This window comes from Glandiceps talaboti, chromosome 2, assembly GCF_964340395.1.
Source record: "Glandiceps talaboti chromosome 2, keGlaTala1.1, whole genome shotgun sequence".
NCBI classification, from domain to species: domain Eukaryota; kingdom Metazoa; phylum Hemichordata; class Enteropneusta; family Spengelidae; genus Glandiceps; species Glandiceps talaboti.
The window spans coordinates 20,073,638-20,084,546 of NC_135550.1; the positions used below are offsets into that span (position 1 = coordinate 20,073,638).

Here is a 10,909-nt window from a genome sequence, read left to right on the forward strand (position 1 = left end):
ATTGGCAAACACAAATAAAATGATAATCGTTCTCAATAATTACCTGTTTAACGCATGTTACATTCATAATTGTTAACCGAATTTGATCGACAGTTGAACTAGAAAACTTGAGCAAGGGATGGGAGAAAATGTAACAAAAAATGTACTACGAGTTGTCGTTACGTACACTGACTTGACGTCCGTATGTAAACAGTACGATTAGATTGTGACGGCTTGTCCTTTTTATCAACAAATTATATATAGTGTCACTGTGTGTATGACGTTAACAGTTTGTACGTGTATATTTGCATTTATCTATTTACACATGTTACATATGTGTACGTCTTCGCTGAGGACATCGTCGCTGGTGGCGCTATGATGATTTTACGCAACGAGAACTCGGCCTTTCTAAAATTCTGCAGAAGAATTTCTTCTTAAAGCTTGGAGTAATTATACTGCCAACACGTAGTAATGGCTTAATTCATGGAGTTGTTATCAACAGAATAGCTCATTTCATTACAAGGAGACACGAACGAGAACAAATGCTTTCCGTTCGTAATACTCTCGGTCGGTGTCACGTAAGAGGTCAAAGTTGAGATTGTGAAGGTCGTTGGCCTAAGACCTGAAAACAGACGCAACGGAAAGTGTCGGGAACAAAATGCCTACAGCAAACATACTCCTATTTTACTTTTTTACAGGACTCAACGTCATTCAACTTAGTTGGACACATCCACAATGCCTAGATTACTATCCACCCTTCAGACCGTCACAGAATTCTGCATTCTGCAATGAATATTCCGATTTTGGTTGTTGCACGTCATTGCGTGACGCAGAAATACGCCAGGAGTATCGTGAAATTGCAAGTTCACTTTCGCACAATTGTCAGGATTACGCAAAGGCTATAATTTGCCAAGAATGTTCCCCGTACGCATCCCACATCTTTGATGCTGAATCAACACAGAAAAGGACTACTTTACCTGGTCTGTGTCGGGACTACTGTTTGGAATTTGCCACTCAGTGTCCACACGTTGTTCAACTACTAACTGATGATCCCACTATACTGTCATTGGCAGAGGCTTCACCACAAAAATTCTGTGAGGAAATTGCCATAGGAGATGTTGACTATTGTTACCCAGATATCCTAACAAATACTGATTTAGATTACCAGTTACGTGTGGCGGATGGTAATTCCGATGCTGCTTGCCTCTGCGTGGAAGAATTCGCCAACGGACTACGAAATCCGCTGGCAGCCGTTCATGCAGGTGATGGTACACACCGACTATTCGTGGCGGAACAAAGAGGCAAGGTATACGTGTATTTACGAAACGGTACGAGATTCGTCGAACCTTTTCTAGACATCGAGGATACAATTTTGACAAGTGCTAGACGTGGAGACGAGCGTGGGTTTCTAGGTATTGCATTTCACCCAAATTATAAAAATAATGGTCGCTTTTTCGTGTATTATTCACTCTACCAAAGAAATACGCAAATGATTCGTATAAGTGAAATGAAAGTGATGGAAACGGATATGAACAAAGCAGACCCAAATTTTGAACGTGTACTTTTGGAAATTGATGAACCAGCGCCGAATCACAACGGTGGTCAAATTTTATTTGGGATAGATGGTCTCATGTATCTCTTTGTTGGCGATGGAGGGAGAGGCGGCGATCCTTTTGGTGAAATCGGAAACGGTTTAAACTTGTAAGTGCATTTAATACGTCTTCGGAAATGTAGAAATGTGCGTATTATTTTAGGACTTTTTTCTGGACAAGTATGTAGAAAATGTTTTCTAGATGATACAGAGATACAGAATTCAGAAGAGTGTATGGACAGACTTTGAATTACATACCATGTCACATATTACCATGTAAGTATTCAAGCCACTGAATATAGGGACTGGTCAGGTTCTTTGGCGGCGGCGGCGGCGGGGGGGGGGGGTGTCATGGCAACAACAAAAATACAAAACGATTAAAACAATGATTAACCACTGTTGCCAACATATTTCAGTCCTTATGTCATCTACCCATTTTACATGGTGGTTATATACTAGTAGTAAATGTGGAGGGTTGGAATGAAAAGTATTCTTTCCCACAGAACAAGCCACTTTATTTGACTTGTCACATTTTTTCATTGTAGGGAATCATTGCTTGGTTCTGTGTTACGAATTGATGTAGACAGGGAAGAGAATGATTTACCGTATGGTATACCACCAGATAATCCCTTCATAGATGTACCACTAGCAAAGAATGAAACCTATGCTTATGGTACTCGCAACATGTGGCGGTGTTCAGTGGATCGAGGTGATCCCATCACTGGTGAAGGAGAAGGAAGGATATTCTGTGGTGATGTTGGACAGAACCGTTTTGAGGAGATTGACATCATACTAAAAGGAGGGAATTATGGATGGCGGGGAAAAGAAGGTTTCAGTTGTTATGATCCTGATCTATGTGGAGAAGACTTTCTTGGTATGTCTTAAGTATGTCTTGGTATGTCTTAAGTTACAACAGATAAGTCTAGGAGTTGGGGAGATGGAGGGGGGAGTTGTGTTATTCATAAATGCTGTTATACCTGTAATCATTACCTTTTGGTAATGAGGGGGTGGGATGGGGTGTTACATGTAAATTCTGTGATACCTGTAGTCAATGCCATCATATGTAGATTATTCGGGGAGTGTTATTTGTAAATCTAAACTCTCATGCCTGTAATCAGTACCCACTAGTACAGCTTTGCCTTTGACAGGCACCGGGGCAGGGTGATATTCACAAATGTTGTCATGCTTGTAGTTAATGACTTGTCTTGGTCTGGGAAAGGAACTTACAAATAAAGCCTGTTTTATTTGTAATTGATATACCTTCTCAAAGTGTGTTGTTGTTGTTGTTGTTGTTGTTGTTGTTGGGTTTGTTTTTTTGGTTTTTTTTTTGGGGGGGGGGGGTTGTTCCACCAAAATGCTGTTATACTGTTCACCTGACATGAATGACATCTTGCGATTTTTGGAGGGGGTGTTACATATATGCACTGTCATACCTTTAACTAATACCGTCCAGTCATCATACCCCTTTCAAGGCAAATGACATGTTTTAGATGCCCATTTCGAAATAACTGTACCCACTTCATAAAAGTAAATTACAGCATTTTTGACTCCTTCCTAAATGTATAATGCTCTTTATTGGGACAAAAAGATCTTCAAGTCATGAGACAAATTTTCAAGTGGCACTTGAGTATATTAAGTATTGGCACTTCGCCAGACTTTCATTGTCCTATGAGGATGGAGGTTAGAGGTCAAGAAATGTTACACTTCCTCTCTTGACACAGAGTGATAACAAAACACCAACATGTGTATGTGCTACTACCTGTTTATTTCTACTCCTACAAAGTGGTTCTTTTCTATAGGTATTGAGTGATACATTAATAATGGTATCAGCTGAAAAACAAGAGAGATCACTACTCACTTTAGATTACATATCAATCAATAGTGTGTTTTGTCCATCCAACTTTTCTTGAGATAGAAAGCAGTGAACTGTGCCAAAAGAAATAACAACATTGTGTGTTAACTACTTCAAGTGTGCATTCTCATACCATGGATGTATTAGGGAGATACATCATCATCCATCTACATACTTAAAGGAGTTGTTTTGCATTTGACTACATTGTATCAGAAACTGACCTTCACAATATAAACCTGTGTGGATTGTGTAAACAACAAAGTGTGTTAATTACTTCAAGTGTGCATTCTCATACCTGGGCACTTTTACATTTTAGTTGATGCAGTGTATCAGTTTCTGATAAAGAGTAGTCATTTTTGGATAAAATGTTGTCAGTTTGTAATACAGTGTTGTTGGTATTTGATACAGTGTAGTGTAGAATGGAATTAAACAGCTAGTTAACATGAATTTGACTCATTGGAATAATTTGACGATTTTGAAACCTCACCACAGGGATTAAAAACAGCTGTACCTTTTCACTAGAAGATGGGTTTTCAAAAAAATATATGTTAGTGTTTAAAGTGTTAGTTTCTTGTGATGTGTATATGATTATTGTCAACATTTCTGTATATTTTTTTGTTCTGACTAGTTAATGACGTTTTACCCATCCATGCATATTCTCACTCTGTTGGTAAATCAGTCACTGGTGGTTATGTGTACCGAGGCTGTCAGTCACCAAATCTGAATGGGCATTACATCTTTGGTGACTTTCACAATGGGTAAGTATTGTTTTGTTTGCATCAAGATAGATTCAGGGATGTTTGAAGTAAAAGGCCACCTACAACAAATACCACTCATGATGTCACAGAAGTGGTTATATAATTACAAAATATATTTATATCTTTTCATATAGATATTATTCCTCTTTCTCTCAAGGGGTTATTGTTTGTACACAAGTAATTACTAGTTGGGAGAATGAGGATTAAAATCACAAAACATGCTGAAAGGTACATATACATACATGTATATACATTCGGGGGTGAACAAATCCACTGGTCCTGGGTCCGAGACTTGTGATTTTTTTGGGCGGACCACACAAATTTTACCTTATCTGGTCTGTCAGACCAGTACCTTACTGTTAATAATTATGTTAAAAAGTCGTCTGAATATACAGATTCATAGGCATGATTTAATGTTTCACATTAGTGGGACCTGGGACCACTAATTCTTTCAGCAGGACCACAGGATTTTTTAAGGCACTGGTCTGGGGACCACCAGTTCACAAAATGATTTGTTCACCCCTGTACATATAAATATACATACTAAACACTCATGTTATATCATTGACCCTACACATAGGGTCTATGGTTATACATCATAGCAAATGAAATTAAAGGAAAGTGTTTTACCAACTTCATTTTTTAAAAGATATTAAATCATAATTATTTTAGCATTGATGTCATATTGAAATATTCAGAAATGTTCTGTGCATTGTTGAATAAAGAATTGATGATACTTATCAATTTTGAATTCATTACAAATGAACGTAGACTATACAATCAATTTGTCTAATTTCACTCTTAGGAAACTATTCAAGTTGATAGAAGACAAGGATACCATGGCATGGAGTAGTCTTGAGATCTGTATGGGAGATGATACTGTTTGTAATAATGGATTGACTGGTTCATATCCAACTAAAATATTATCATTTGGGGAGGATGAATCAGGTGAGAGTCGTATGGATTATGATATTTGTCAAAGTCAGAGTTATGTACCATGAAGTCAGTGTAATACCATAAAGTCAGGTAACAAAAGGGGTCAAAAATTAACTGATAGATCTACCAAAATATCAACAAAGTTCTATATCTAGTACTTTGCCTTGCAACTGTTCATTTTTGACTCTCTTAATACTTACCTCTGCCTTTGTAGGTTTAGTGTGCAAATATGACAAGTGACAAATATATTGGGACAGATCTTAGTTCTAGTAGAGAAAAAGTTTTCCTATCGGTATTTTTTGTAGAGATCTAGATAAATTATCTATGTTCAAAGAGTGATTTTCTTTCCATTCAATTATTTTTTTTTAAAATTCTGATTTGCAGTACCAGAATGTGGTTACTTAGCAACATAGACTACTGACTGTAACGGAATACAATATTTAGAATTGTGTCTGAATTCTTTCATGCACAGCTGACCCCCACACTGTGCTGAGGCAGACGTTTGGACTCTCGTTAATAGTGTAGAGTAAATTGTAAAGCTTATCAAGAAAATAATGGGGTCACAACAGTTCTCTTCAAATGAGACAGTAAGAGAAAAATACCAGTGAGAAATGTGTGATAAGAGGGGTTCTTAGAGTATTAAGTCAAGTTGAAATAGAATACGGAATATTCACATTATGTCTCTGCAGGAGAGGTGTACTTGTTATCTACAGACTATGAAAGTAATACACATTATGGTGGTAAAGTATTCAAAATAGTGGACCCAACAAGGTGAGCTGTTTAATAATACATCATATATACATATGTAAAGTGTATATGGTACTAAGGGTGCAAATGATATTCTGTCAATGCAGTGTGATGCAATGTGATATGATACAATACAACACAACACAATATGATGCAAAGCACTGGAATATGATACGATATGACACGATATACGATTTGATACAAAATGATATGATAAGATGCAATGCAATGCAATACATGTGAATACAACACAATACAACACAACACAATACAATGATGATATATGATACATCTGTATTAAAACAGACCATTTTCTGTACAACACTATTTGTTTTAAAAACAAAGTTAATGTCAGAGAAGCAAGAGTGCAAATCAGAACCAAAGACTAGTGACATCATAAAGTGACAAGTAAAAGCAACTTAATAGTTGTTTCTGACAGTGTTGAGCAGGCAGATTACTCTTGTAATGAATGAATATCTAATGCCATTAGTTTTCAGCTTTAGGATTCTATCATGTCTACAAGATGGTAAAATCTAAAACTCCTGATATTGAGAATGCTGGACACGAGTATAAAGTGCCTTGGCTTTGCATTATACTTTTCTCGCATACTTGACTTTTAAATGTAACTTACTTTCATAAGTAATGGTATTGGGTCAGTTCAGCAGCAGATTTGCCATTCAAGTGTAGAATTTACTAAGGATCAAGCTGTCAACACCAATAATCTTACAGAATCTAAAGTGCATTATACGTTATTCTTTAGGTTGGCAGAGAAGCAGGGACCATACCAAGGCACAGCTAACTATAACAAAACTTGATTTGCTCTAATAGTCATGACACTTTTTGTAAAAAATAATGTACTGTTTGATTAAATTTTGACTAGTTTTGTGCTCACCTGAATGTAATGCATGGCATGTGATACATAATTAGATATCACCCTGGCTGTGCTAATTATTAATTTCTTAGTTCGTTTAAAATACTTTTCTAATACAGACGCGGTAACCCTGAAGAATGTGCAGTTGATGAAAGTGAAGTGAAGGGGGACGGAGCTACAACTGACTTTACACCAAGTGAAGCAGGTATATTTTTGTCTTCTGTCATCTGATATCCAATATTAAATAATACTGTAAATACTAACATATATATGTTCCCTTCTCCCCCTAAAGCAACTAACACTTATCTAGATTCACTGTTAAAGCAAGTTGCAATGCAAATTTTTGATAATCTGGCGCACTCTTTAACATATTTCCTAAGCTTGCATGAATGTCATATTTTGACATTCCAAATGTCCACAAGTTAATTGTTTTCTTTCTGTGCATAATGTAGCTACTGAGATTTCCAAGGATGTAACAGAACATGAGAAAGTAGAAGACAAACACCATAGTAAGTTTTATTCAAAAAAAGGCAAAATATGTGGCAATGGTTTTTGTGAAAGAAAGTTTTGTGAAGGAAATTTGTTATTGAGTGTATACAGAGCCTGTGAAAAATGTCCCATGTATTAACCATGTTGATATTATGCTAACTCTATCGTTGGGTCATAGACAGCTGTGGGTTGTCTGTGGTTGAATGTACAAGGCAAATATACAAGACAGACAAGTGTCAAAGCAAGGAAATTCCTTCAGCAGTTTTAGATCAACAAAGTGTGTACCAAGGAAAGAGAAGATTTGACACATGATAATATGTCTACAGGTATTTTTACATCTGCAGCATGATGACAGATATCAAACATTGGGCTACATTGCCCAACTAATTAATCTACGGCTTTACATTCACACATCACTGAAGTGATGTTTCATGCAAGTTGTACCGGATTTATTGAATCTGAGCCAAAAGATTTCAAAAGATGAAGATCTTATGACTGAATTTTAGCAAAGATGTTACGTATAGGGACTAACATTTTAGTAACTCAAAAAGCACCACTGTTGTCAGGAGTTACATGTACCAGCACTTGGTGTAAGCTTAGCTGGTACCATTTTGATTACATGACAGTGTATTATTGTGTAAAAAACTCCATTAGGTAGAATGAGAAACAAAGAGTTGTATGTTAGTAAAAAAAAAAGGTAGAAAATCATATGACAAATTTATGCATATTTAGTGGAAATTCATAAACAAAATGATTTACATATATTTAAAGTGTATATACAATTTGGTTGAATGGCAATCATTTTTGTCTGCATTCTAAACAACAAAGTCCATGTCATTCATGAGAATTCAGTGCAAACATGACATTTGAACTCTTCTCCTGAGAATAATGGTGCTGTAATTAAAATTGCATGATGGCTTTAATCACAGGCATGACTTTTTCTACTTCATATAATAGGTGCTAGCAGCACACGAATAGCAACAACATCCCTTGCATGTATCAGCCTTTGTTTCATAGTATCTAGTATATTCATCTGGCTACCCTTCCACAAGCAGGGAAGGTACCTTGTCATTCCAGGTGCCCCACATACGGAATCAAAGTGAATCGGCAGGTGTTTTGCAGCACAGATTATGGTAAGGAAAACTGGTCAAAGCAATGAATTATAAGCTTATGTACTGTCAGAATGTGTGACTCTGCTACACCAAATCACTATTTCCACCAGTAGCTGTAGTGTTTATCGGTGATCCATGTGTACATTTACAATGACTTCATTTGAATGATTGAAAAGTGTCTCCCCATTGTGACCAATCAAATCCTGGTGATATTTTCTAATATCATTATCAAATTGAGACAGTTAACATAACAAGGGAAAACAATATAGCCATGTCACAGACTCAGTCAGTAGACGGGTTTAGTGAATCAATTTTGTATCAAAATTAGCTTTTTCATCATCAAGGTGTGTCTGAACTAAAATAGTGAGAAAACATATTGTACAAAGAATAACGACATTGGTGTCTTTGAATTACATTAATCAATCAATCAATCAATCAATCAATCAATCAATCAATCAATTGATCAATGGATTAATTACATATACAAAGAATTAAATTCCACAGCACTCTTCTGTTCAGTGACACTGAATGGTGGACCACACATTATTATGCTATGCTGAACAAATTTAAATATTTAGGTTTTTTTTGGACATTTTCACACCAGCTGTAACAAACAGATTGATCACGTCTGTCTGTTAGTCAAACTTTGTAGCTCTATCCAGTCAAGCATTGATTCACATTTTACAAAGTCAAGTACAATGCATTCTTTGACTCAATTCTACTGTAATTTGATATCTTGTTTTCTTTCTGCCTTACAGCTTTTAAGATCAAGGTGTACGGAAGAAAACTGTACGGACATGAACGCCGTATTAAAGTTGATGTTGATTCCGTGTATCGCCTTAATAGCAGTATAGCAAACTTTGACACCTCTATGTATCTATGGGTGCAAGACAAAGCAACTCACTGCAAATGTCCCCGACTCAAAGTTGGACGTTCTTATTTCATCGCTGGAAAGTATGATTTTAAGCGTAAGAAGTTTATAGTTACTGAAACCACTGTGTCTCGTAAATGGACTGATAAGTGGGCTATAAAAGCAAGATCATACAGCCCTCATTGTCCGAAAGATATTACAGTAGAAGTTGTTCGTGACACATTGCGTGACAAGAATTTTACTAACTATGTATTGCAAAATTTTCACATTGAATTGCATAAAATTCATTGATGAGAATAGACGTTATGATTTCCTCTGACAAGAACACTAAGAATAGAAAAGATTAGATATTGTATTAAGGTTAAATTTAATACCTCTTTAACTCACATTCCAAAATGACTCTATTACACTACATCAGGCGAATTAAGAAAGAATCATGATATGCAAAGACAATCACTGTCGATGTGGCTTTTTTACATTTTAATGGTGCTATTTTGCTTATATTAACTTTGATTAGTAGTCATTACCTAAAATTATTAATTTGATATTAGAATATTTTTAAGTATTTTGTATGTACCAGATAAACTAACTTCTCACAATTTTAATATTGAAAGTATATTTCATTGTATAACATTTATATTTATCTATCTATCTATCTATCTCTATACTGTATGTGAATAGTATTTGTATGAATTAAAAGGATGAATGTTGAACATTTTCCAAACTTTTGTGACTGTGTGTTTTAATCGTGGCTTATTCAGTAATCTAGTGGCATTGATGTCAAATTGTAAAAGGATTCAAACTTTGTGATTGTGTATTTCAATCATAGCTTACTCGACAATCTAGCTGCATATGTTTACTTTGACCAAATTTCGAGTAGAGATTGAAATGACAAATTCTATAATACAGAGATGAACATGAAATGAGTGATCCTCAAGTCACTTTCTGTACTTCAAACCCTTTGGGCATTTGATGAATTAGACTAGATAGAAACATGTAATAAACAAACAAATATACTAAGGTTATCGCAGTGACAAATATCCATCCAACCAACCCACCCACCCCCCCCGAAGGTTATCCATGCAATATGGTTTTATCAATGACTTACATATTAAGGTAATACTAGTAGTCAACATGCCGAGAACATGTATCCATTGGAAGTAAATATTCAGAGAGGAAACTGTATGACTGAACAGATCATTGAGTTGATTCCAAGAATATTTGCCATGTGTTATGTAAGGAACGTTGTACCTGGTACATTGTTAGCAGAGACTCGGTTGACTGTGCAGTTTCAAAGGGTAAAATAATAAAGAGTACTGAATCTTGATGCCACTGTCCACTAAACCTAATCCCACAACATTGTTTATAGTAGCCAAGGTAATCCTTCCAAAACTTTAAGCCATTACCCATCTCTATTGTGAAGTATAAACACACGGTATCAGATGGACCAATATTTGTACCTTCAATATGTCAGAATATTTAAAATAGCTGAAAGTAACACATTGTCAAAGATATATCAGTACAAAACAGAAGAAGCCAAACAACTCAGAAATCCTTAAGGCAATAATCTGAATCAGCCTTCATGTACAGTTGGGTTAGGAATCATATTACTCGCCATCAGCCTTCTGTAAATGACAGTCTTCATCATTTGACTCGATCACCACTATTGTAGATGATAATGTCCATATTTGATATATCTATGG

The 10,909-nt window shown here is 35.8% G+C and overlaps 1 protein-coding gene across 4 annotated transcripts; it reads left to right on the top strand.

The window, feature by feature from the left end:
- The first annotated feature begins 636 nt into the window (after positions 1 to 636).
- Positions 637 to 9,790, top strand: LOC144449053 (HHIP-like protein 2). 4 transcript variants are annotated; one of them, XM_078139468.1, is made up of 8 exons: positions 637 to 1,680; positions 2,116 to 2,444; positions 4,051 to 4,180; positions 4,986 to 5,128; positions 5,806 to 5,887; positions 6,854 to 6,939; positions 8,276 to 8,356; positions 9,094 to 9,790. In XM_078139468.1, exons 1-8 carry the CDS (start codon positions 638 to 640, stop codon positions 9,495 to 9,497), a joined length of 2,298 nt encoding a protein of 765 aa, XP_077995594.1. In that variant the 5' UTR covers position 637; the 3' UTR covers positions 9,498 to 9,790. The 4 variants fall into 4 exon arrangements, with proteins under 4 accessions (XP_077995594.1, XP_077995601.1, XP_077995619.1 ...); XM_078139475.1 differs by having other exon boundaries at positions 8,279 to 8,356; XM_078139493.1 differs by having other exon boundaries at positions 8,181 to 8,356; positions 9,094 to 9,221.
- Positions 9,791 to 10,909: the final 1,119 nt, after the last annotated feature.

Coding starts and splice junctions, on each gene's coding strand:
- LOC144449053 (XM_078139468.1), top strand. CDS start 638: ATGCCTACAGCAAACATACTCCTATTTTACTTTTTTACAGGACTCAAC. Junction 5,129..5,805: donor ATTTGGGGAGGATGAATCAG/GTGAGAGTCGTA, acceptor ATGTCTCTGCAG/GAGAGGTGTACTTGTTATCT. Junction 6,940..8,275: donor CTTTACACCAAGTGAAGCAG/GTATATTTTTGT, acceptor CCCTTCCACAAG/CAGGGAAGGTACCTTGTCAT.